This window comes from Gopherus flavomarginatus, chromosome 23 (genome assembly GCF_025201925.1).
Source record: "Gopherus flavomarginatus isolate rGopFla2 chromosome 23, rGopFla2.mat.asm, whole genome shotgun sequence".
NCBI lineage: Eukaryota > Metazoa > Chordata > Testudines > Testudinidae > Gopherus > Gopherus flavomarginatus.
Window position 1 is genome coordinate 13,152,495 of NC_066639.1, and position 27,678 is coordinate 13,180,172.

Sequence of the window (27,678 nt, forward strand, 5' to 3'; positions counted from 1 at the left end):
GAAGCGTTAGTGTATTGTCACTGCTCTTGTTGTAGTGCCTGAGCATCCACAGAGCCAGACCTGGTCTCACTCTGAGGCTGTCTACACTTAAAATGCTGCTGTGACACTGCTATAGCACTGTGGAGAAGACAGTTGCTAGTGAGTGGAGGGGTTTTCCACCCCTGTAATAGCTACATTGACAGAACAATCTTTCCTTTCATTTAGCACTAGCTAACCATGGCTTAGGTCAGCTTAATTATACTGATTCCAGGGTTTTTCACACCCTGAAAGACGTACTTCTTAGAGGGTTTATCCCATCACCCTTCCATTCCCTGGTCCTTCTCGCATAACCTGAGAGCAGCAATACCCGAAGTTCAAGAGGTGCAAACAATTCAATGTTTATTGGGGTAAACTTCCAGCAAGCAATGATTCTAATTTCCTTCCTCAGTATCCCCCTTCCCAGCTCTGACACCACAGAGGTGTGTCTGTGTCCCTGTTCCCATTCCCTCTTCCTACTCCCCCCCCTTAGCAAAACATAACTCCAATTCCCCTACCCCCATCCCCATTCCCCCCCTTACTTCCCGATTGACTGCAGACTATATAGTAAAACTGGAGTTCTGCTTAGCTATACCTTAACCAATCATTTAACTGAAATGTAACTAACCAATCCTAACATATTGTAACATGATCATCTAACCAGTTATACCCCACCACCTTAATTGCTTTACACTCAACAAATTAATTATACAGCAGACAGAAACAATCACAGAACCAGACAGAGATTATACAGACAAGCAATAGGAAAGTGGGGACTACAGTGACAGAACAACAAAGAAATGAGGATTTCAGACCCCAGCTATTGATAAGTGGCTTGTTGCCAGACAGGATGCTATCATGGTAGAGGTTGTGGATGCTGGTTGCTTAATTGTCTGGCCCCCAGGGCAGGATTTTGAGGGTCTCAGAAGGCCAGCACCCATCTTTTGTTCGCTTAAAACGTGAGCAGGAAGTTTCCAATACCGCAGAATTCATGGAACTCCAAGAAAGATGTAACTTTAGGTCCGGGTGAGTGTGCCTAAAAATCAGCTGTGCTGGAGAAGGTCTCTAGGAGTTGAAAGAGATGTGCCATCTTAGCCTCCCTAAAGAGTGTCATCAAATATTAATGAAAACTAGGGTTGATAAGTCACATTCTTTGTAGCGTTAGGATTGTGGACTGGTCCAAAGTGCCAGGTTTAAGACTCTTTTTTCCTTTCTCTTGGGTATTCTGGTTTCTGCATAGAGATGTGGTTTCAAATCCTACACCTGACATGACCATTTTCTTTTATCTGGAGAAAATGGCCTCACTTCAATCTCCTTTGCAACAATAGAACATCATTTGCTTAGCTTTTCTATTCCAGTAGTTGTGAGAGAAGTTTCAAACTATGGGGAAACAGGGCCTTTTCTCTCAACCGATCAATTTTTGTCTTCCTTCATTCCAAGCCATTTTCTCAGATACATCCGTATTTGCCCCACTTTTTTGTTCAGCGTTCTTTGCTTTTATGAAAATTTAGGGTCATCATTTAATTGCCACACAACTGTACTTATAAAGTGAAGTGAAACACAATATTTTTTGGATATTCTTGCAGAAGAGTTTTGCTTTCCGACCTGGAATTGAACAGGGGCTACCCAAGGGGGACAATGCTACTCCCTTTTCTTGCCTCATCTGAAAAAACATACATTCCTGATGCCCTTTGTTTCCTTGCCCTTTTTAGGGTAAATTTACACTTCTGAGAAGTAGAATCCTTTACAAAACCACTCAAAATCTCAGCAGTGTCGTAAGCAATGGCTTCCAGAAACGTGCCCAGCTTTTCTTTAATTTGGTGACACAGTTCCAGGCAAGGGACTGGATACAGGCCCGGATCAGAATCTTCGTTACCAGAGCTAGAATTTCTATTTAAAAAGAGCTATTTTTCTGCAGCTATTAGATTTCCAACATTGATTTCATTTTATACACATTTTGAGCATCTATTAAGGATAATTTGAACAAAAATACCACTTCTCTTTCCTCAACATCTGTGTCTATGACACGTAAGGTTTGAGTGACTATTTAAGGGGAGAGGAATAGCGGGACACAACAGAGTTGGTTTAAAGCCAAATGGCTGTATTTATTTTAACAACGGGAATAGAGTACACTTTGGCTAGGAAGAGCAACATGTTAACTCTTATCTACACTGCTTCACATAAAAGGAAGAAGCAAGGCCAAAAGATAAGCTATAAAAAAGAAAAAGGAAAGAAAAAAAACCAATTGCTTTTCTTATACACAGAATGAAGTAAACCAAAGAAACAGAAGAGGGGGTAGAGACGGGGGAAGAGTCAGGCGACAGCAGAAATATTTGCAGAAATTACAAAATACATACCACACTCCAGATACAGCCGACCAGCAGCATAAACACCAATTGCATAGCGAATTAGGGGAGGTGGTCTTGTTTAATACGACACGACATGAGCCGGCTAAATCTGGAGGAGATTCCCTGGCCGAAAGGGTGATCAGACCTTCCAGCTGACCCGCGGGAACTCCTCTCAATTCTGGCGTGAGACACAGTTTTGTCTGGGGGCTTTTACTCGTGTCAGTTTCAGATTGGTTCCCTTTTACATGTATTGATACCGGATTGGCCCCCTAGCTCCTTCGCCTTCCAGGTTCCGAGCAGGAGCCGCCTACGTAGCAGAAGCTGTACTTGGCAAGCACGCTACTTCTTTGTTTGAGACATGCTTACATGTCTGTATACGGCTCACAGGGTGCACCTGACACGCTAGGGTTATGCACACGACACCTTGGGGCTTTCCTGTCCTTTAAGGAACAAGAATCTGACCCAAAATGGAGACCACCTTGTCCTTTTACTAAAACAAAATGGCTATGGGCCGACAATTGGCCAAAAAGAGACCGTGTTTAAGCGTGCACTTTAGGGTTGCGACAATCTGCACCATGAAGGGGAGCACTCCGAATAGGAAAGATCTTCTGTGGGGCACGGGTTACAAAAATGCTTCGGAAACAAAATACATGGGCATTTTGCCAAGTTAAAAATCACTTAATGTGGAATTCTCTCCCCAAATCATCTGAGAAAATACTTACTTAAATAATTGAACTACACTGTGATTATATGCACTTCCTTCAGTTAGTTGGGGTTCTGGTGCTGTTCACCATTTCCGAATGGAGATTTTAAATCACTGCTGTTTCTTTGTTAGCATGTGCAGTACATTAGAGAGTTCTCCACTGTTGACAGAACTGCACTTGACCTTTCTCCGTGTCATCATGGAGGGGTGGGGAAAAAGCAAAGCTGAAGTGAGAAATGAGGACTTTAGGAAATGGTCATTTGTCTTAAATTCTCCAAAAAATCTGAGCTACGTCCTATCAAACTGAACTAATATCCAATTGGGTGAGCAAACAGCCTTCAGGAAAGAGAGATACCCACATCACAGAGAGACAGAATACATGACAATGAAAGCATCAAGAGAAATTCCAGAGCAGGTTACATCTGATTATTCAGAATCAGGACAAGAGATTCTCCCATCACATTCTCCTCTGATCCATTCAAAGCTGTTTCACTCAGCACTCTCTCAATAGTCAATTACATTATTTACAAAATTGAAAGTATCCTAGCATCCCCATAATGGGGGACAAAATAGCCCCCTTGCCAGAAGTGGCTTTACCAATAGATGAAACCTGGAATTTAAATGCCAAATTATCACACTATGTTTGGGATCCATTTAAATTCCCCTTCCATGTCTTTGACACTTTCATTTCCAGTCATAGCGACTCTGGTATAGGATTAAAAAAATCAAAGCATCATCTCCAAGCACAGACAGCTGAGAACTCTTCCTCACATGACACTTTGAGAAGTGGAGGGGTAGAATGTGATGAAAATAAACTCTGCACAGAGAAGCCAAAATGTAACAGTTCTGGAGTGATGGGGAAGGAGGGAATCTCTGAGTCACCCCATCTCCTTCCGGTGTCACAGAGGCTGAAATGACACTTTTCCCCCCTGCTCCTCTTTATTTAACTATAATATGAAAAATTCCCAATATAATTGCTCTTCAGCACAACCCTGAGCAACGTGAGAACAACTGGCAATGATACAATCTGTATCACTGGTGACTCTAACAATAACTTTGCAATAGGAGGAATGGTATAAATGTGATGCTCCCTGGTTCCTCATAGGAAGGGCACACTCCAACTACTCATGGGATAATTGAGTTGATAGAAAGGACAAATAGGCCCGCCTCAAAAGAAGGCAAACTAGAAAACGCATAAATGGGCCACTCATCTGGACAAGCTGAGGGATAACAGTACTGCAAACAGTTCAAACAGATTTAAAAAGTTATTATGTGGGAATTAGGAAAAGTATTAAAGAAAAAAAATTGATAGCCCTAGAGGTTTTTATGGTGTTCTCCGCCCTTGCAGATTCTCTGATGGCTAATATGGGCTGAGTGCCAAGAGAAGGTTTTCCCACATTCTCTGCTTTCATAGGGCCTGTCCCCTGTGTGGATTCTCTGATGTTTAGAAAGGGCTGAGCTCTGAGTGACCTTTTTCCCACAGTCATTGCATTCGTAGGGCCTGTCCCCTGTGTGGATTCTCTGATGAACAGAAAGGGCTTAACTTTCAATGAAGCTTTTCCCACACTCACTGCATTCATAGGGCCTTTACCCTGTGTGGATTCTCTGATGTTTAGAAAGGTATGATCTGTGAGTGAAGGTTTTCCCACACTCACGGCATTGATAGGGCCTTTCCCCCGTGTGGATTCTCTGATGTTTAGAAAGGGCTGATCTGTGAGTGAAGGTTTTCCCACACTCACGGCATTCATAGGGCCTTTCCCCCGTGTGGATTCTCTGATGTTGAGAAAGGTCTGAGCTGCTAGTGAAGGTTTTCCCACACTCACTGCATTTGTAGGGCCTCTCCCCTGTGTGGATTGTCTGATGTCTAGAAAGGCTTGATCTGTAAGTGAAAATTTTCCCACATTCACGGCATTCATAGGGCCTGTCCCCTGTGTGGATTCTCTGATGTTTAGAAAGGGCTGAGCTGCTAGTGAAGGTTTTCCCACACTCATGGCATTCATAGGGCCTGTCCCCTGTGTGGATTCTCTGATGTTGAGAAAGGGCTGATATTTGAGTGAAGCTTTTCCCACACTCACGGCATTCATAGGGTCTGTCCCCTGTGTGGATTCTCTGATGTTGAGAAAGGGCTGAGCTGTTAGTGAAGTTTTTCCCACACTCATTGCATTCATAAGGCCTTTCCCCCGTGTGGATCCTCTGATGTTTTGAAAGGTCTGAGCTGCTAGTGAAGTTTTTTGCACACTCACAGCATTCGTAGGGCCTGTCCCCTGTGTGGATTCTCTGATGAACAAAAAGGGCTGATCTGTGAGTAAAGGTTTTCCCACACTCATGGCATTCATAGGGCCTTTCCCCTGTGTGGATTCTCTGATGTTTAGAAAGGGCTGAGCTGCTATTGAAGGTTTTCCCACACTCACGGCATTCATAGGGCCTGTCCCCTGTGTGGATTCTCTGATGTTGAGAAAGGGCTGAGCTGTGAGTGAAGTTTTTCCCACACTCATTGCATTCGTAGGGCCTGTCCCCTGTGTGGATTCTCTGATGAACAGAAAAGGCTGATCTGTGAGTGAAGGTTTTCCCACACTCAAGGCATTCATAGGGCCTGTCCCCTGTGTGGATTCTCTGATGCTGAGAAAGGGCTGAACTTTCAATGAAGCTTTTCCCACACGCACTGCATTTGTAGGGTCTCTCTCCTGTGTGGATTCTCTGATGTCTAGAAAGGCCTGATCTGTAAGTGAAAATTTTCCCACACTCACGGCATTCATAGGGCCTGTCCCCTGTGTGGATTCTCCGATGAACAGAAAGGGATGATCTGTGAGTGAAGTTTTTCCCACACTCACAGCATTCATAGGGCCAGTCGCCTGTCTGGATTCTCTGATGATTAAGAAGGGCTGAGTAGTCACATATGTTTTTTCCACACTCTGTGCATGTATTTTTTCTCTTTCCAATGATGATTTCCTGCTTTGTTGTGGTTTCCTTGAGGTCCTTCTGAGTTCCCTGAGAGGAAATATGTTTACCCAATTTCTCCCCTGGTTGGTTTCCTTGCTCTCTTTCTGGTCTGTGCTGAATCTCACAGGATTTTTCCTCCTCATGACTCCTGGACACATTGCTTTTTGATCTTTGCAATAATGCTCTGTGTTTATCCAGTTGCTGAACATTTTTCTGCTGAGAATTCTGCTCCTCTTTCTCACATGCCATTACATCACCTGCTGTGAAAAAGACAGAAACCTCAAACAGGGATGAAAAGTGAAAAGCCAAAACAAACTAAGTGCTGGAGGGACGTCAAATAAAAATCACAAACTGAACTCCCCCATACTCTTCCCCAAAACAGGAGAGAGGAGGGGATCAATTTGGCTTTCAAATCCCATCCAAATTCTCAGGGGGAAGGGAGAAAGCTACTGCCTGGTGTCTGCTAGAATCTACGGGAAGCCATGAGCTATAGTTACCCTGAGCATACGACCCCTGCTGGCAACAATAATGAACTGAGAGACCTCTCAAGGGCTTTGTAGGGCAACCCAGATGTTTTCTTCAGGCACTTTCACACTCAGAGTTGGTTTAATGTTTCCTCACCTTTGCAGGGAGATCTCAGGGTCTGTTTTCCCTCTGAACCCTGCAGGTCTGAGACCCATGGCTCTTCTCCTTGTTCCAGCTGGGAGACCACATCAGGTTTGGAAACTGGAAACCCTGCTCAGATGAAAGAAGACAAAGGAGTTCCATTGATTTCATAAAACTTTGTCATAAAAAACATTCTATTAATTTAACTTTAATACTTAGTGAGACCTGGTGTGCCTGGGCTAGTCCTCACTGAAAATACCAAGACCAGGGCAGGCTGAAAAAGGGAGAGTAGAGGCTCCCCAAACTGGTGGTTAACACGGAAGCTAAACTCACCAGCCAGTCACCAACTGTGCTTCTGATCCCCCACACTGGTTATCGAGAAACCGAAAAAAGAAATCACACGGCCCCCTTTATTGCATTCCAGTTCTCTGACTCCCAATCAGCGCCTAGGTCCAGCACAGTGAGAGATTATTTAAAAACTCTGCTCACATAAACAAAGTGTTCTTCTGACCCCAGAGTCAGCCACATTACCGGGTCTTTATGGGTTTGGATCTTACCCAAAATACTACGATGCCAGCCAATCCTTAGCACCTAAACTAAAGGTTTATAAGCAAGAAAGCATCTAAACTAAAGGTTTATTATAGAAGAAAGAAAGAAAAAGGGAGTTGTTAAATGGGAAAGCAATCAGATATATCTATTTCTGAATGTATCTGGTTCTTAGCAGTATTGGTGAGTTTCTGGCTTGAAAGGCTCTCTGGTACACATCCACATTATTCAGTCCTTTGTTCAAGCCTTCAGTTTGTAGAGAAGTTGCTCCAGAGGTAGGAAGGGGGATTGAAGACAAAATGGAGATGATGCAGCTGCCATTTTTATTCCTTTTGCCAAGTGGCTTCTACTTCCTGTGTCCCAAACACAAGCTTCACAGCACATGGCATGGAAAAGCCTTGGAGTTCTCAGTACACAGTGTAATACAGCGTGGCCAGAGGGCAGCAGGACAGGGATAGAAGGGAGCCTTATTCCCTGTAGAGAGAAGAAAGTTTGCTATAGATTAACTAGAACACCTGAAGCCAATTGGAGCACCAGCAGTCAGCCACCTGATAAAGACCCCTGCTCCAATCAGACAGGGAAGGAGTTGGAGCAGAAAGGATTGGTACTGGAGCAGAGAACAGTTTGAAGGGAAGCAGAGGAAAGTTTGGAGAAGTGCTGCAGTGGGCTAAGAAGTCCAAGACCCTAGGTAAGGGGCACTTAGCTTGTACAGAGGGAGGGCAGGAAGCTTCACAAGCTGAAGGGTAGGAGCGGGAAGTAGCTCAGGGGAAGGAACCATCAGTTCAAGTGGTTTACCACTAATCTCAGGGCCCCTGGGCTGGGACCTGGAATAGAGGGTGGGCCCAGGTCCGTCGCTCTCCACTCCCCTCCTCTAGGACGCTAGTGGGGCAGTTAATATTCCAATTCAGGGGCAAGAAATGGTGCCCTGAAACTTCCCCCCCCCCAGAGCAGAGAGCACGAGACCCATCATAATAGTGCCAGCAGTTTGCCATAACAGGCATACCCCTGCATGTCTTGCTGACTCAATAGGTGTATCCCCTTAATCCTTTCAATGGGTTCATTGTATGGCTGATGACCCTGGATGGGCCATCGAACAGGCTGGGCAGTGCTGATGCCAATATGTCTGGGGGTGTCACTCAGAAACACTACACATGTCTGGAATACAGATATATCCTACATACCTGTAACTCACAATACAAAGATAGAAACAAGATTATCACACTTGGACACTCATAACATTTTCACTGACTCCTTACATGGCACATATAGCATGATTCATTGCAATTTCATCATATTGGTATTGTGATATAGCATGGCCAGAGGGAAGCAGGAGAGTGTTAGCAGGGAGCCTTATTCCCTGCAAGGGGAGGAAGGTTTGCTATAGATTTACTAAAGCACCTGAAGCCAATTAGAGCACCAGCAATCAGTCAGGTGATAAAAACCCCCTGCTTCAGCCAGATAGTGTGGGAGTTGGGGCAGGAAGGTTTGGTTGGAGCAGAGAACAGATTTGAAGAGAGACAAAAGGAAAGTTTGGAGCAGTGCTGTGGTGGGCTGAGAAATCCAAAAACCCTAGGTAAGGGGCACCTGGCTTGTGTAGAAGGAGGGCAAGAAGCCCCTCCACAAGCTGAAGGGCAGGAGCGGGAAGTAGCCCAGGGGAAGGAACCGCCAGTTCAAGTGGTTCACCACTAACCTCAGGGCCCTGGATTGGGACCTGGAGAAGAGGGTGGGCCCAGGTCCCTCCCTCTCCACTCCCCTCCTCAAGGACACTAGTGGGGTAATTAAAATACCGATTCAGAGGCAAGCAATGGCACTCTGAACCTTCCCCAAAGAAGAGAAAGCGTGAGACCCAGCATAACAGTACTGGCAATTTGCAACAGTATTTATAATAATAATAATATAAAGTGTCTCTCAATTCTATACAGTGTCACTTAATAAACCAGTGAATTCCCAGGACCGGTTCCCCGGGTGTTCGAAGATGCCGAACACCTTGCTTGTGAGGAACTATAATACCCACATATATGTTGGGAACACATAGACACACACTGTGCAAGTCTGTTCCCCTATGTTCACCCTTTTAGAAAATTATGTTCATAGTATGTTTCAGGGCTGAATCCCCACTCTGTCACTCCGAGTGCAGAAAGAGGGAGCCCGACAGGATTCTACAAATTAATTTGTGCCACTCTAGGCTTGTATTAAACCCCCAAAGTTACAGCTTTTCTCTGACCTTGGCTTGGTAAATGCTGCCACCACCAAAATGCAAAAAACCCCCAAACCCTTGGACCCAGGAAGGAGCACTTGAGAATTCTTCCCTCTGGGGCACCCTCAAGCCCTTTCATCTCCCCTCCGGGAAAGCACTGAGAAAGGAAATTAGCTGTGGCTAGCAGCTAATCAAACAATACACACAAACTTATTAGGACACCCAAAATCCAATCCTGTTCTTAAGAAGTAAATTTATTTATTAAAATTGAAAAGGAAAACAATACATCTGGAACTTAAGCTTTTTGCTCATAGCTTTCTTGGGGGTTCAGCTTAAAGCTTACCAGCAAACAAAAGCATCTGGGATAGCACAGAGGAGATCCGAAAGCCAAAATAAAAAATAAACCTGATTGTGTCTGTCCAAACATTCCCTAGCCAAATCATTTCTTCTAGGTATGAAAAATGAATTCTCATACCTACTGCAAGACCTTACACAGCATTGCTACTCCATGTCGCCTTCTCTGGAGAACAGACAAAGGGAAAGTTACTTTCCCATGTAACAAAGTTGTAGCCTTTCCATTGGCTCTTTTGGTCAGGTGCCCAATAAATTTAAAAAAAAAAAAAAAAAAAGTAAAAACCCTGTTGGCTTGTTAATCCTTTAGAGGTAAAGCAAGCAGAGAACTCACACCAACAGGGATTTTACAGCCAACTGGCTGGCTGGATGTTTATAAAAGGGAGATCCCTCCCCTCCCCTTCATTTATTACTGTATGGTTTGTGAGGTACCATCTGAAAAGACATAATCTACTGAATATTCTGTTAAAATGTGTAGCAACATTGTATGTAAAGTTATGAGATTTAACAGTATGATGTTACTGAAAAAGCTGAAAACCTAACCCTAAGTTCCTCAGAGACAGCAAGGCAAACAGCTGGTCAAATAGCCATTCTTCACCAGGGGGAAGGTGTGAAGAAGACATTTACGTTCCATCACAGGGACACTTGAAGCTCGTATCTATGACAGCCTGTCACCATGACTCAGCTGAGAACTGAAGTGGTTTCTAGTAGAAAGGACTGAATTATAAAAAGAGGTGAGGAAAATGCATGTCTCTCTCTCTCTCTCTCTCTCTCTCCCCTTTCCCTCTGCTCATGACAACTCCTGAAGAACTGAATGTGGGCGGCAGGGGCAGGTTAAGGGGAGTCCTGGCTGAAAGGAAAACCAGCCTGTCTCAGCAGATAGTGAGAGAAACATTTGTTTTAAATCCCTTTTAGTTTAAGTGAAACATTATTTTGTGTTTTATCTTGCATTTCTTTCATAAACAATTCTGACTTTTATGCCTCATTACTTGTAGTCACTTCAAATCTTTTTGTCAGTAGTTAATAATTTTATTTCCTTTTTTTAATCAAACCAGTGTGTTTGGATTAAAGTGTGTTGGAAACTCCATTTGGAATAACAAGGCTGGTGCATGTCACTTTCCACTGATGAAACAACAGATTTCATATGAGCTCCCATTGTTCAGGAGTGTGCTGGACAGTGCAAGATGCACATTTCTGGGTGCAGTCTAGGAGCAGAGAATTTTCTGGGGTTCTCCTGTGGGGTACTGTAATTTGAGAGTCACTGACTAGCAGCACTTAAAACTGTGTAGCTGGGAGTGAGTTACATGCTGGAGACTGCATGTGAACTGCCCAGGAGTGGCTGCTCTCACAGTAGAGCAGTGGAAAAGGCACCCCAGCTTGGGGAACTGAGGGGACAGAGCTGTTCAACAGTCCAGATTGCACTGTGCTTAATGTCACAGATACTCAATTTCAAAGAGTCTCCTAAAACACACAGAAAGTAAATCCACGTCCCAGAAATCAGTCTCCCTGGCACTGCTTCTTGCTGACAGAGAGATCCAGAGAAAAAGAGTGTCCTGGGGAAGCTGGAAACGTAAGCGTGGGGCTCAGTGGAGAAAAGGAACAGGAAGGTCAGGGATATTACTGAATGCAGGATCTCAGCAGCACTAGATGTCAGGATAACACATAGTGCAGCCCATTGGAAAACATAATCTGAACTATACATACAGAATGATGGGGTCTAAATTAGTTATTTCCATTGATTTATATAAGGGCAATAAGATACTCTCTGTATTACTGTCTATCCCTTTTTAAATAATTCCTAACATCCTGTTTGCTTTTTTGACTTCCGCTGCACACTGCTGAATGTCTTCAGAGAACTATCCACAATGACAAAAAGATCTTTTTCCTGATTAGCCTAATTTTGCCCCCATCATATTGTATGTATAGTTGGGGTTATTTTTTCCAATGTGCATTACTTTACATTTATACACATTTGCCATTTTGTTGCCCAGTCACTTAGTTTTGTGAGATCTTTTTGAAGTTCTTCACAGTTTGCTTTGGTCTTAACTATCTTGAGCAGTTTAGTATTGTGACGTTATTGATATAATCTGGGACCATATAGAACATGGTTGCAACCAAGGTCCTGTAGTGGCACCAAATCTTATGTAAAGGGGGTCATATAAGGTGTCCAAGACCAGGTTATGGGTTGCTGGTTATAATTATGGTGTCTATATGTATGTATCATTTTGTAGTTGAAGTTATGAGTATTGGCTCTATACTGTCTGTATTTCGAACTTCTGTGCTTCTGGGAGACATCCCAGACAAGTTGGTGTTTGCTCTGCCTAGCATGCTTGATGGCCCATTAAGGACCATCAGCTATTCAACTGACCCATTGAGAGAAGGCAGATATGCCTTGTAACTCAGCAAAGTATGCAGGGACTTGCCCATGTGTCATAAGCAGATAGCTAAGGGTTAATGTGTCTTTCACCTGAAAAAAGGTAACCTGAAGCACCTGACCAGAGGACCAATCAGGAAACCAGACTTCTTCAGGTCTGGGTGGAGGGAAGTTTGTGTCTGACTTCTTTGTCTTGAATCTGTCCCTCTCGGCTATGGGAAGGATTTTTCTATTTCCTGCTTTCTAATCTTCTGTTTCCAAGTTGTGAGTAGAAAGATAGGTTTGTTTTTTTGTAGTTGCTGGAGTGTTTTGAATTGTATTCTTTTTGAATAAGGCTGTTTATTCATATTCCTTTTAAGCAATTGACCCTGTATTTGTCACCTTAATACAGAGAGACCATTTTTATGTATTTTTTTCTTTTTACATAAAGCTTTCTTTTTAAGACCTGTTGGAGTTTTTCTTTAGTGGGGAACTCCAGGGAATTGAGTCTGTGCTCATCAGGGAATTGGTGGGAGGAAGAAGTCAGGGGGAAATCGGTGTGTGTTAGATTTACTAGCCTGACTTTGCATTCCCTCTGGGTGAAGGGGGAAGAGAGATTAGCTCTCGGTACTTTTGTTTTCCAAGGCTGGAAACAGGGAGGGTGGAATCCCTCTGTTTAGATTCACGGAGCTTGCTTCTGTGTCTCTCTCCAGGAACACCTGGAGGGGGGAAGGGAAAAGGTTTATTTCCCTTTGTTGTGAGACTTAAGGGATTTGGGTCTTGGGGTCCCCAGGGAAGGTTTTTGGGGGGGACCAGAGTGCCCCAAAACACTCTAATTTTTTGGGTGGTGGCAGCTTTACCAGATCCAAGCTGGTAACTAAGCTTGGAGGTTTTCATGCTAACCCCCATATTTTGGACGCTAAGGTCCAAATCTGGGACTAGGTTGTGACACCATGTGACTCCAGACTCCATTTTGCTGTAATTTTCCACAGTAAGAACAAAGAAGTGTTCTTACACCTGGAACAGCCTATAAAAGTCTGATGCCTCATCTCCATCTTGTTTTCAATCTGGCTTCTCACCTCTGGAGGAACTTTGCTACAAACTGAAGCTCTGAACAAAGGACTGACTGACCCATCCCAGAAGGGGATGTACTCCAGAGACTTGATTTGAACCTGCAGTTTACTCCATCACTGCTACAAGCCTGAACTAAGAACTTTGCCATTACTACTATAATTGATTCCATTTAACCAATTCTAGCTCTCAGCTCTATCTTTTTCCTTTTATGAATTCTAAAGGATTGGCAACAGCGTGATTTGTGGGTAAGATCTGATGTGTATATTGACCTAGGTCTGGGGCTTGATTCTTTGGGATCGACAGAACCTTTTTCTTTTATTGGGGTGTTGGTTTTCATAACCATTCATCCCCAGGACGAGTGCACTGGTGGTGATACTGGAAGACTGGAGTGTCTAAGGGAATTGCTTGTGTGACTTGTGGTTAACCAGTGGGGTGAAACCAATATCCTCTTTGTCTGGCTGGTTTGGTTTGCCTTAGAGGTGGAAAAATCCCAGCCTTGGGCTGTAACTGCCTTGTTTTAAGCGATTTGTCCTGAATTGGCACTCTTAGTTGGGTCCCACCAGAACTGCATCGTCACAAGTATCATCTGCAAACTTTGTCACCTCACCTCACTGTTTACTCCTTTCTCCAGATCATTTATGAATAAGTTGAATAGGATTGGTCCAAGGAGTGACCCTTCGGGAACACCACTAGTTACTCCTCTCCATTCTGAAAGTTCACCATTTATTCCTACCCTTTGTTCCCTGTCTTTTAACCAGTTCTCAATCCATGAAAAGATCTTCCCTCTTATCCCATGATAACATAATTTATGTAAGAGCCTTTGGTGAGGGACCTTGTCAACGGCTTTCTGGAAATCTAAGTACACTATGTCCACTGGATCCCCTTGTCCACATGTTTGTTGACACTTTCAAAGAACTCTAATAGATTAGTAAGACATGATTTCCCTTTGCAGAAACCATGTTGACTTTTGCTGAACAATTTTTGTTCTTCTATGTTCCTGACAATTTTATTCTTTACTATTGTTTTAACTAATTTACCTGGTACAGATATTAGACTTACTGGTCTGTAACTGCCAGGATCGCCTCTAAAGCCCTTTTTAAATATTGGCGTTACATTAGCAATCTTCCAGTCACTGGGTATAGAAGCCGGTTTAAAGGACAGGTTACAAACCATAACTAATAGTTCCCCAATTTCACATTTGAGTTCCTTCAGAACTCTTGGGTAAATACCATCTGGTTCTGGTGACTTGTTTCAGTTAAGTTTATCAATTAGTTCCAAAACCTCTTCTACTGACACTTCAGTCTGTGGCAATTCCTCAGATTTGTCACCCACAAAAGGTTTGGGAATCTCACCAACATCCTCAGCCATGAAGACTGAAGCAAAGAATGCATTTAGTTTCTCTGCAATGACTTTTTCGTCTTTAAGGGCTCCTTTTGTATTTCAATCGTCCAGCGGCCCCACTGGTTGGTTAGCAGGCTTCCTGCTTTTGATGTACTTAAAAACATTTTATTACCTTCTGAGATTTCGGCTAGCCCCTTCTTCAAACTCCTCTTTGGCTTTTCTTATTACATTTTTACACTTAATTTGGCAGTGCTTATGCTCTCTCCTATATACCTCACTAGGATTTGACTTCCACTTTTAAAGATGCCTTTTTATCTCTCACTGCTTCTTTTACATGGTTGTTAAGCCACAGTGACTCTTTTTTTTGGTTCTTTTGCTATGTTTCTTAATTTAGGGTATACATTTAAGTTAAGCCTCTAATATTGTGTCTTTGAAAAGTGTGCATGCAGCTTGCAGAGATTTCACTCTAGTCATTGTACCTTTTAATTTCTGTTTAACTAACCCCCTTGTTTTTGCATAGTTCCCCTTTCTGAAATTAAATGCCACAGTGTGAGCTGTTCTTCCCACCACAGGAATGTTTAAATGTTGTTTTATTATGGTCACTATTTCCAAGCGGTCATGTTACAGTTACCTCTTGGACTTGATCCTGCGCTCCACTCAGGACTAAATCAAGAGTTGTTTCTCCCCTTGCAGGTTCTTGTACCAGCTGCTCCATGAAGCAGTAATTTAAAGTATCCAGAAATTCTGTCTCTGCATTTTGTCCTGACGTTACATGTACGCAGTCAATATGGGGATAATTGAAATCCCACACTATTATGGAGTTCTCTATTTTGATAGCCTCTCTAATCTCCCTTCGCATTTCATCCTCACTATCACTGTCTTTGACAGGTGGTCGATAACAGATCTCTATTGTTATATTATAGCAGCATGGAATTACTATCCATAGAGATTTTATGGAACATGCGGTTTCATTTAAGATTTTTACTTCATTTGAGTTTACGTTTTCTTTAACATACAGTGCCACTCTCCTCCCCACCCCCCGAGGATGACCTGCTCTGTCCTTCCGATATATTTTGTACCCTGGAAAGATTGTGTCCCATTGACTGTCCTCAGTCCACCAGGTTTCTGTGATGCCTATTATGTCAATATCCTCCTTTAACACGAGGCACTCTAATTCACCCATCTTATTATTTAGATTTCTAGCATTTGTGTACAAGCACTTTAAAAACTTGCACTCTTTATTTGTCTGCCCTTTTCTGATGTGTCTGATTCTTGTGTGTGTGAATGCTTCTCGTCTGATCTGGCCCTGACTTTATCCTCTTCCAGCCTCTCTTCCTGACTAAAACTAGAAAAATCTCTATCACTAGATTGTTCTCTTAGACAAGTCTCTGTCCCATCCATGAACTCCTCTGCAGCCATTGGCTTTCGCCCATCTCTTGGTGTAAAAACTGCTCTGCAACCTTTTTAATGTTAAGTGCCAGCAGTCTGGTTCCACTTTGGTTTAGGTGGAGCCCATCCTTCCTGTACAGGCTCCCCCATCCCCAAAGTTTCCGCAGTTCCTAATAAATCTAAACTCCTCCTCTCTACACCATCATCTCATCCATGCATTGAGACTCTGAAGCTCTGCCTGCATACCTGGCCCTGTGTGTGGAACTGGAAGCATTTCTGAGAATGCCACCATAGAGGTCCTGGATTTCAGTCTCTTTCCTAGCAGACTAAATTTGGCCTCCAGGACATCTCACCTACTGTTCTTTATGTCATTGATATCTACAAGTACCATGACCACTGGCTCCTCCCCAGCACTACACATAAATCTATCTAGATGCCTTGAGAAATCTGCAGCCTTCGCACCAGGCAGGCAAGTCCCATACAGTTCTCCCGGTCATCACAAACCCAGCTATCCCTGTTTCTAATGATCAAATCTCCCATTACTAACAGCTGCCTTTTCTTAATGACTGGAGTTCCCTCCCTGGAGAAGTAACCTCAGTGCAAGAGGTGACCTCAACACCATCTGGAAGGAGGGTCCCAATTATGGGAAGATTTCCCTCTGCTCCCATTGACTGCTCTCCTTCCCTGGGCCTTTCATCCTCCTCAACAGCGCAGTGGCTGTCGGACCAGAGGTGGGAGAAATCTACAAGTGTTTCAGAAAGCCTCATCAACATACTTCTCTGCCTCCCTTAGCATCTCCAGTTCCACCACCCTGGCTTCCAAAGCTACCACGCCGTCTCTGAGGGCCAGGAGCTCCTTGCACCAAATGCACATGTAAGCCAGCCACCCACAGGGCAGGTAATCACACATGCTACATTGAGAGCAATAAACAGGATAGCCCCCACTCTGCTGCTGGGCTTCTGCCTGCATTCTCTCTTACAGCTACCTAGGTTAACAGGGTTTTTATTTCAATCAAGAAGTTTGTATTATAGCTTAAATGTTTTAGAGACTGGCAAGAGTACCTCACCCCCTTCCCACTCCCCTTCCAAACTCCCTCACAAAACTCTCTGTTAGCAGCCCTTTTTGAAAAGCTCCCTGGTCACTTGCTCACTGCTTTACAAACACTCCCCTATCACATACCTCCCTACCCCCAGCCCCTGCTTGAGCCACTCAGGGTAGGGGGCTGGGAGCACCCCTAGTACCCCAGCCCACCCTCCCAGCCCCCAGCCCTGACTCCTGCACCCCCTCCCACATACCGAGCCCTCACACCCCATGCTCTGACTCTTGCACCCCCTGTACCCCTCACACCAAATGGGAGCTGCCCCAGGTAAGCACTCCACACCTCAACCTCCTGCCCCAAACCTGAGCCCCCTCCTGCATCCTAAAATCTGGCCAGACCCTGCATCCCAATCTCCAGCCTGCTCCTGCACCCTAACTCCCTCCCAGACCCTGCACCCCCAGCCCTGACTCCTGCACCCTGAACACCCTGCCCTCCCTGACTCCTGCACCCCCCTCACACCCCAGCCCTTACTTCTTCACCCCTCACAAACACACCGCAGTTCCCTAACCTCTCTGATTCTTGCAGCCACCCATAACCGCTTCCCTCCCCCACCCCCATGCCCCTCTCAAACCCCCAGCCCTGACTCCTGCACCCCTCCTAGAAGCCTCCTGCCCACCCTGACTCCTGCCCCCCACATCCCCACTTGCTTTGCTCGCATGAAACAGGAGCTGCTCCAGGTAAGTGCTCCACACCCCAACCCCCTGCCCCAGCCCTGAGCCCCCTCCCACACCTTAACTCCTGGCCAGACCCTGCACTCCAATGTTTTTAATTTTTAATAAAGGGCTCTTATCCAAAGCGCTTTAAAAGAGTTAGCTAACGGTACAAACAATATATGGAAAGATCATTAAGTGGTGCACCAAGACTCTCAGCGATTTTCAAGGGGTCTGTGGAAAAATCGGTTAGACGACAAAAACAATCCATACACCTCACTTTATCTTCACTTACTTCCTATTGCTTATAGGAGGAGGAGGAAGGAAAAAAAGAATGAAAAATGGAGGTGGGAGGGAAATAAGAGAGAATTGTTTTTTTTCTTGCCTGTGTCCCAAGGAGGGACCCCTAAAATGGAGCTGAGCACAGGGCCCCACTAACGCTAAATCCACCACTGAGCTTCCTTCTCTGGATGCCCCCAGCCAGCATTCAAGGACGCACGGACTGTCTGTGTGATAAGTAACATGGACCAGCAGCTCTGACTCCAGCAGCCTGCTCGTTACACCCCAAGCACATTCAGGTCTGGGTGGAGAAGGCTCAGGGTTTGAGAGGTCAGGGGTAGGAAGCTTCTGCTGAGTATGCTGCACCTAACCCTGAGTTATACTTGAGCAAACAGGAGGTATTTGACGCTGTGCAATACGGCTCCTGTCCTCTGTTCCCAAAGTGTTCTGCAACAGGGGACGGTCTCTGACTGCGTGTATGTCACTGGCATATTGGCGTGATGCTGAAACAGGAAAGAGTAGAGGTGGCATTGGGGGCTGGCATGAACCATATCCCTTCTTTTCCCCTTCCAAGAATTGAGGGGACAGTAACCCTTACCCAGCGAGGTCACATTCTCATAGTTCTCCTGCATGACATCCCTGTAGAGGGCTCTCTGAGTGGGGTCCAGCAGAGCCCCCTCTTCCCTGGTGAAATACACAGCCACCTCCTCAAAGGTCACCGTCCCCTGAAAGAGCAAGAGTCCAACACTCAGTACCTGCTGACCCACTCACAGCCCCCCTATACATGCAGGACAGGAGCCAAACAGACACTCTGGGTGGATTGCAGTCAGAGTCCCACCCCCACCCTGCTCAGAGCATCCAGGAAACACCAGGGGGAGGGGACGAAGAGAGAGCCCCTCCTCTCTCCCAGCAGAGCCATCAAACACCTACTAGCCACAGACAGATTCAGGAGATGGAGCCTCTAGCAGGGTCCAGGGACAGCTCCCTGGTAGGAAGCCCAACACCCTCCCCATTCTGAAGAGCTGGATGTGAAGGGAGGGGAATCTCCCCTAAGCCTCACTGGTGGGTGCCCCCTTCATATCTCACAGCAGCTGCTGGTTACTCAGGTCGGGCTCCAGCACTGGGAGTCTGGTCAGTTTTCCCAGCTCCATGGAGCTGGGTTATTTTCTGCTCCACAAACTAGAGCATTTCCACCGCCGAACCTCATGGGTCTGTTCCAAGAATCTAGGCCACTTATTAAATAACTCCCAGCAGGTTTAGTACACCCCTGTTCTCTTCCCTTTCTCCACCCTGTGCATTTCCTGTAAACCAGACTGTGCAAATCTTCCCATCTCCGGTGTATTTGCTGTCCCGTTCCCTGCTGGAGGAACTCACCAGCAAGCCCCTGATAATACCTACCTGAACTGGCTCCTCTGCAGCCATTTCTCTCCCCTGTCCAACGAGAGGATGGGATGAAGTGGAGCGAAACATGGACATTATTCTGCAGCCTGGCAGGGTGAGAAGGGCAGTTGTGAAGGTTTCAGAATACACTAACTCATTTCACAGCATGATTCCCCCAGGCCCTTTCCCCGCAGACAGACACCCTAGAGTCTGCCATGCTGAGAAAGGCTTGATCTCTGTGTACAGTGTAGACCTGGCTCCTCCTGCCAGGCTAAGCCCACAGAGTCATGTTTAACCTCCCTTCTCCTTCCCCCTATTCCATAACAAAGTCTCTGAACACAAGGCTTAAAAAAAGCAGAACCAAAGGAGTCACTGTGGGGGATTCCCTCAGACACTGACCCCACGGCAGCAACACCCCAGCAGGGGGAATATGGAGTTAGGAACTGGATTTTCCTCTGTCTGATTCTCATCTTTTCTACAGGAAAGTGACTCTATCTAGGGTGCAGCAATACATCTTTCTGGGCAGATCAGGGACATGGAAATCTCGCTCCAAACTCTTCTCTCCCATTGAGTCTTTCGATCTCTCTTTCCCCTTTTCCCATCCCCTCTCCCTGCCCGTCTGGTAGGAAAGTCCAATTGCTGGGTAGTTTGCTCCCCCATGGCTGGATTTGCTCCTGAAATTGATAATGGGACGAGAAATGAGGGGGGGGGTCTGTTTGTGCAGAGTCATTTTAAGGCGAGACCCCAGCATTTTTCCTTCGTTCCTTTCAGTTATTTGGAATGTCTGGCTCAGAATTTAGTATTAACAAGGCCCAGGGCTGCCCTAGGGGGCTAGGACCAGTTGGAGAAAGTCATCCCCTGGGCCGAGCAGAGAAGCAGCTTTAATTAAGGTCACTTCCCAGCACAGAACCCCACTGGGGGAGCAGCAGCTGCCAAGCCTGGCCTCCTAGATCACAATGGAGGCTGCAGCATCTGACCCAGGAAGCTGAACCCCAATATCCTGAGCAGAGAGGGACAGAGCATTTGAGCAGCTTCCCTCCTTTAGCTCTCCGGGGAGAGCAGCTAATGAGAGCCCCTCCTCACAGGGAGAATTGCTGATCTTATTTGCCCCACTGTCCATCCAGAGTCACTCCTTGTCTTTCCACACAGTGACTCTGGATTAGCATTGGTCTCAATGAAACCAGATTTCACAAATGAGTCCAGAATGCTGTGGAAGAGACCATTATGTGGCAGTGCTGACCCCTTTCCCACCTCCCTCACCGCCCACATCGAGAACAAGGACTGGTGGCACAAATTTTCCAAATGGAACCAAAAGTTCCTGTAGTTTTCAAAAGAGGAGAAAAGCAAAATCTGTGATTTCACACTCACAGTGTTTGATAAGTGGACAGAAAGTTATCACAGTGACAGGGCATGTGACTGGGGAATGCCGGGCAGTGCTTGGAGCCAGGACTCTGGCACAAGTTGATCAGAGAGAAGGATCATGGTTAGTAGAAGTTCCCACAGCCAGGGGCCCACCAGATATTCCCTGGGACGCAGCTCCCAGAGTCCCTGGCCAGGGACCCCAGAGCCCCCTCAAAGCCCCACCAGCCAGGGAATCCCCACCAGACCATGACTGTCAGGTTGGGAATCCCAAAGGGTTCCCCCCACCAAAAGCCCCCAGCAGCCAGGGACCTCCCCAAGGGAACCTCCCACTGGGAACTCAGTCCCTCTCTGCCTGCCTAGGACTCCCCCTCAAGCAGGATCTGCCCTGCCATTTGTCTGGGACCCCCTTCTCCATCTATCAGGACCCCCCGATGCTTTTCAGTGGGACCGCTCACTCTGCTTCCCTGGCATCCCCTGACCTAGTGCCAGGGATCCTCTCCCCCAGCTCTGTGCACTGGGCATGGCAAGAAAACCAGAAGCCAGCCGGGGAAGCCCAGTCAGAGCCCCTGGCACAGCACCAGTCTCCCTCTAACCCCCTGTCCCGTCCCCCCAAGAGACGCCCACCCCTACTGTTCAGCAGCCACCAGGCCCCCAGCGATACCCACCTCCAGGACCCATAGCCTCAGGGACGGGCACATCACAACCACCCCCCCCCCTCAAAATCCCAAACCTCCACAACCCACCAACCTGACTAGGGTACCCCCTGTCCAGCCATCCAAACACCTCCCCCTACCACAACGCCCCTTCAGCTGCAATCTCCCCACACAGACACCTTCCCCGCCCCCACAACACTGTTACCTCACAGTGCCTGATAAGTGGATAGAAAGTTATCACCACCCCCTGCTGGCCAGTCACACAGGCAGAGGGAGCCCTGGGGGATGTCTCTTGAACAGGAGAATGGAAGGCCTGGAGGGTAAGAAGTGTCCATGCCCTGTCACTAGCAAATAATGGCCACCGTGGATCCACCCCAGAGGTGGCTGCATCTTAGCACTGTGGGAATCAACCCCTCACAGAGACCATTTGCCATGAGGTTTGGGATACTTCTGGACCTATGCTGCACTCAGAGCAACCTCCTTATCCCAGGCCAACTGAAGAAAAGGGTCCAGCCAACTCTCCCGTTACCAGGTGGGAACCACTGATCCCCAAACGGGGAGGCCTCTGGCTTTGATGGGTATTAAATATGTGGCTGGTCTCTTTCATCAGCAAACATTTTAACAGAGATAAGGGGGGGAAGAAATGATTTTCAAAGGAGAGGGGAAAGACCATCACTGGGAAATTTAACCTCCTGCAACCTCCAGGATGGAGACGGACTCAGGGCAACAGGCTCCCTCCAAAGAAGGAGAAGTTGCTGGGACTGAGAAACATGGGGAACAGCCTCAAACATGAAAGGATTTTTAATTGACATTTGACAATAACATAGAAATGAAAGAGAAAGGCTGGAAATCTGAGAGATTTTATATCAGTTGTTGATAGGAGGTAAAATCTGAGTGTTTCACATCAATATGCGATAAATGAATAAAGAGGAAATGGGCACCATTTGCAAACATTTTATATGCATGTTCAAGAATCGGAGAAAAGGTGTAAATCTGAGATTTTCTTTTTATGTTATAATTAGAGAGACGGGAAAATCTCAGGGCATATTCAATTAGAAATAGACAACTAGAGAGAAGTGGGGCAAACGTTTAGGTTATTTTATATGAATCTTTGAGATTTGCAAAGAAAACGTGTCACAAACTGATTATTGTACATTTACTATACTATACTATACATTTACTGCTCCTCTCCCTCCAAGCAGAACCCACCACCAAGTCCCTGAGAATCCCTTACCTGAGCCAGCTCCATTGCACCCATTGCCTTCCCCCTGGGAGGATGGGATGATCTGGAGCAAAACGTGGACGTTATTCTGTAGCCTGCCAGGGTGAGAAGGGCAATGTGAGAGAATTCAGACAGGGTTTCTCTCTTTTCCACATGTCGATTCCCTCCAGCATTGTTCCCTGGTCATGGACATTCTAGGTTCCGCCACACTGGGAAGCACAGAGTGACTTTATCCCAGTACAGGCCTATCCCCCTCCTACCAGGGTGTAACCTTCTGACACGTGGTCAAACCCTCCCAGGAGCAGAGTCTCTCTGTTACACTTATCAAGTTTGCGGGCGATACCAAGCTGGGAGGGGTTGCAAGGACTTTGGAGAATAGACCTGAAATTCAAAATCATCTGGACAAACTGGAGAAACGGTCTGAAGTAAATAGAATGAAATTCAATAAAGACAAATCCAAAGTACTCCCTTTAGGAAGGAACAATCAGTTGCACACATACAAGACAGGAAATGACTGCCCAGGAAGGAGCACTGCGGAGACGGATCTGGGAGTCACAGTGGATCACAAGCTAAATATGAGTCAACAATGTTACACTATTGCAAAAAAAGCAAGTATAATTCTGGGATGTATTAGCAGCAGTATTGTAAGCAAGACACAAGAAGTAATTCTTCCACTCTACTCCAGACTGGTTAGGCCTCAATTGGACTAGCGTGTCCAGTTCTGGGGGCTACATTTCAGGAAAGATGTGGAAAAATTGGAGAAAGTCCAGAGATGAGCAACAAAAATGATTAGAGGTCTAGAGAACACGGCCTACGAGGGAAGACTGAAAAAATTGCGTTTGTTTAGTCTGGAGAACAGAAGACTGAGAGGGGACATGATCAGTTTTCAAGTACATAAATGGTCATTTCAAGGAGGAGGGAGAAAAATTGATCTTAACCTCTGCAGACAGGACAAAAAGCAATGGGCTTAAATTGCAGCAAGGGAGGTTCAGGTTGGACATTAGGAAAAACTCCCTGTCAGGGTGGTTAAGCACTGGAATAAATTGCTTAGGGAGGTTGTGGAATCTCCAACATTGGGGATTCAGAAAGAAAAAGGTTGAGAACCCCTGGAGTAAGGGACCATCTGTCATGAAGGTGAGCTCACCTGCGTGGCGAGATATATGGGATCACCCAAGAGGACTGTCTGTGATTCCATGTTAATGCTGTTACAGAGCCTGAAGCGTTTATGCTGAATACTTGGTTGGTGAAATCTCCATACGGACCTCACACCCAATTTGGGGTTTGTGCTCTGCTTCTTATAAGTCTGCCTGAGGCTGGTGCTCATGCTCTCGAGTCACTGGAGACAGCGTTACAGAGAAAGGGGCTGTGACTTCCCCATGGTCACTAAACAGGACAGTGACAGAGCCAGGAATAGACCCTGTTAACTCCAGAGCCCTGTCACCTGCAGCTTGGAAAGGTCCCCAAAGCACACTGTATTAGGCTGCAGGAAGGTGTGCAGGTACTGCAGCTGAGCTGCCCTGCCAAGACAGCCTGTGCATCCATGGACAAACCACCTCGCTGGGGGGGGGGGGGTGTCCCCTGGGTCAGGAGAAGTCAGTGTCCAGCCCTGTGCGGCTGTGCTCCTGGCTTATACCTCCAGCACTCACTGCTGTCCCTCCCTTACCAGCTGCACTGGTCAGCCAGACCCCGGCCTCTGTGAGGTCACTCCCCCCTGCTCCCACCACCTCAAACCTTCAAACTGGGACATGGTGCACCAGTACCAATCACAGTGCACTAGTGTAAATTCTGTCTGTACTAAGGGTTTGCACAAGTGTCTAAAACATCAGTGTGGCAGAGACCTTCAGAAACAGCAGTACGGTGGCACTAGAACCTATTTCTAGCTCGATCACAGACAGCCTGGGTGACCTTGGACATGTCAATGTTTCTCCTCCCAACTTTAGTCTCTTTATCCAGTTGCCCACTCACTGGGGTCTCCTCTCTCTCCACAGCTGCTCACCACTAAAATCTGTGTGGGTGTCACCAGAGCTGAGATAGTTCAGCTCTGGAATAGTCTTACGAGGGGGGCTGTGGAGTCTCTTTCCCTGGAAGTTTTTAAGAACAAGGAGGACAAACCTCTGTCAGATATAATCTACATATACTTGGTTCTGCCTCAGCAGAGAGAGCTGGACTTGATGATATCTTGAGGTCCTGTCCAGCACTATATTTCTAGGATGCTATGCAATATATACATATAAAAACACAACATACAGAATAAAACCCACCACAACATAATGTCAGGCAATTCGGGGGGGGGGGGGGGGGGGAACAGCCTACACTCCACAGCATAAATAACAATACAAAGGAAAAGAAAGCAACACGATGCAAACGACGACATCCTAGGACAAAAGAACACAATGGAAAATAGCTCAAATCAAACCAACATAGCACAGGCACCAAACAAGCTGAGGCAAAACAATGCACCATAAAACTGCAACACAACATGGTGGGATCACAGTTCCAAATGGCACCATGCAAAACAGCTCAGCGTAGAACAGGACACAGAACAAAAGAGAATTATTTCAATGTAGACCTGGAAGGGATCTTGAGAGGGCGTCTACTCCAGCCTCCTGTGCTGAGGCAGAACCAAATATCCCTAGACATTCCCAGACTGGTGAATCTCTAACCTGGTCTTAAAAACCTCCAATGAAGGAAATTCCACAGCCTTCCTTGGAAGCCAACGCAAGGCAAACACAGACCAAAACAATGCTGTACACACCCATGCTGGACTTTTGGTTAAGGGGAGTGGTAAGAATTGAAACAATTTGGATTCAGTTCCCAGTTTTGCCCCAAATTCTCCATGCAAACTTGTTAGACACCGGCAGCTGGCCTGTGCCAGCTAACTTGGGCTCACATGGCTCAGGCTGTGGGGCTGTTTAATTGTGGTGTTGATGTTCCGGCTGGGGCTGAGCCCAAGGTCTGGCACCCTCCCACCTCGCAGGGTCCTACAGCCTGGCTCCAGCCCGAGCCCAGACATCTACACTGCAATTAAACAGCCCCTTTGCCTGAGCCATGTGGGCCTGAGTCACCTGGCATGGGCCAGCTGGGGGGTTTTAACAGCAGGGCAGAGATACCCTTGCTGTCTTTTCAGCACCAGTCACAATGGGAACCCTGATCTTGGTGTCTGTGTAGCAGCCCTGCACAACAGGGGGCCTGACCTCAGTCGGGGACTCTGCAACTCCCAGCATCACAGGATCCCTGATTTTGTTTAGGGTCCCTGCAGCATCTGGCAAAATGTGGAGGCAGGATCTGTCAGGGTCTGCGCAGTGCCCAGTACAATGGTGGGGCGTGATCTGGGTCAGGGTCAGTGCAGTGCCAGGCCCAACGGGGACACAGATCTCAGTCGAGGTCTCTGAAGTGCCCAGCACAATGGAGGCAGAAATCTGGGCCAGTTGTGCGCTGCTCAGCACAAGGGGGAGGGGGCAGTGATCTCCGTCCAGGTCTCAGTTTTACCTGGCACAATGGGGGGCCTGATGTCAGATGGGGTCTCTGCAGTGCCCAGCACAACAGAGGTGCAGATCTCACTTGGGGTCTCCACAGCACCTGTCACAAAAGTGGGGTCTGACCTCTGTTGGGGTCTCTGCAGCACCTGCCAGAACAGGGCCCAGATCTCACTTGGTGTCTCTGCAGCTCCAGAAACAAGGTCCCTGATTTTGTTTGCTGTCTCTGCAGCGCCTGGCACAATGGGAGCCTGATTTCACATGGTGTTGATGCAGGGCCTGGCACAACAGGGGCCCGGAGCTCAGTCAGTCACTGTAGCACCCAGCACAACAAGGTCCCCGTTCTCTGTAGGGCTCTGTGCAGTTCCTGGCACCACCAGGGCCCCAAACTTGGTCAGGGTTTGTGCAGGGCCCGGCCCCGGGGGACCTGATCTCAGGCCAGGGCTGAGCCACGCTCAGCACAATAAGAGCCCTGATCTCAGTCACACACCTGGAGAGAAAAGCGGGAAGATTTTCAAGAATTCAATATCAGTAATTCAGAACTGAGGAGAAAATGGGGCACAAACTAAATATTTGCCAATATAAGGGACAAGCACCAACATGTGGGGAGATTTTATGTCAGTATTCAACAGTTCAAGAGAAAAGAGGAGAAATTGGAGGGGTTTATACAGGGTTATTTAATCAACAGAATAGGATGGATTCTTCTTGTCAAACATTCACATGGCCAGCAGAGCCCTGGGTGGTGTGGCTTTCACAGGGGAAAGGAGCGGGGCTGGAGTCAGAAGGTCACTGGCAGTGGGGAGGGGCTGGCAATGGGGTCTGGGAATGTGACTAGCAAGTGATGGGGAGGGGAAAGTAGCTGGATTAGGAAACCTGGGGCTGGGCCGTCTCCATGGGGGACACTTGCTCCTCCCTCCCCTTCCTGGCCCTTCCCACGCCCTGTTGTCAGCAGAGAGGGGCCCTCCCAGCCCAGCCCAGAGGTGTCCCTGTCTCAGGGCCCCCCCAGCCTCTGCCCAGTTCAGAAATCACTCGGGGGAACCATTTCCCACCCGCACAAGGACAAATCCCTGCAGGTGAAAATGGGGGAAACACCCCAAACCTGAGATCTGAACTGGCCATTGGCGAAGGGCAGAGAAAATGGGGCACAATGGGGGGAGGGGAACAGGGAACTTCTCAGCGTTTGGGGGAGGGGGGGGTCACCCTGGGTGCTGCTCGTTGCTCTCTAGGGAGAAAGGGGGCAGGGCGGGAGAGGAGGGGGGTCCCCACGGGGGGGGGCAGCGGTAAATCCGAGGGGATCTCAGCCCCCCCCTTTCTCTCCCCGCTCCTCGGGGGTCACCTGCTCTCCGCCCCCCCGCCATGTCCGGGCTGCACAGACATTTCCCCCCGCCCCTTTCCCAGCCCCCAGCCCGGTCTCACCCCCCAGCCCCGCCCGGCCCCACGCAGGGACCCCAGTGGGACCCGGCCCGGTACCTGGAGGCTGCGGCTCCGCAGCGGGCCGGGCACGAAGGGGTTAACGGGTCCCCCCGGCACAGACCCGCCTGCTCCGCCCGGGCCCGCAGCGCCAGGGAGCAGCAGCGGGTGACGCGGCCTCTGCGCATGCGGGACCCCCCCTCCCGGCCGATCTGCGCATGCCCAGAGCCCCCACAGCACAAACCCTTCTCCGGCCCCGGGAGAGGCTCCAACGGTCCCGCGCG

The 27,678-nt window shown here is 47.3% G+C and overlaps 1 protein-coding gene across 1 annotated transcript; it reads right to left on the reverse strand.

Moving 5' to 3' along the window:
- Window positions 1-4,559: 4,559 nt before the first annotated feature.
- On the reverse strand, window positions 4,560-27,583 carry LOC127039348 (zinc finger protein 883-like). Its single transcript, XM_050932900.1, has 6 exons — window positions 27,455-27,583; window positions 22,521-22,603; window positions 19,290-19,378; window positions 18,490-18,616; window positions 6,628-6,741; window positions 4,560-6,266 (listed from the first exon to the last, which is right to left on the reverse strand). The coding sequence occupies exons 1-6, from the start codon at window positions 27,580-27,582 to the stop codon at window positions 4,654-4,656; spliced, it is 2,154 nt and encodes a 717-aa protein (XP_050788857.1). The 5' UTR covers window position 27,583; the 3' UTR covers window positions 4,560-4,653.
- Window positions 27,584-27,678: the final 95 nt, after the last annotated feature.

What these genes read in the sequence shown, in the direction of transcription:
- LOC127039348 (XM_050932900.1), bottom strand. Translation starts at nt 27,582, where the DNA reads ATGCGCAGAGGCCGCGTCACCCGCTGCTGCTCCCTGGCGCTGCGGGCC. An exon ending in CTGCAGAGGAGCCAGTTCAG is followed by an intron (nt 18,617 to 19,289) that starts GTAGGTATTATC and finishes TTGCTCTTTCAG; the next exon opens with GGGACGGTGACCTTTGAGGA. An exon ending in CCTGAGATCTCCCTGCAAAG is followed by an intron (nt 6,267 to 6,627) that starts GTGAGGAAACAT and finishes TCTTTTTCACAG; the next exon opens with CAGGTGATGTAATGGCATGT.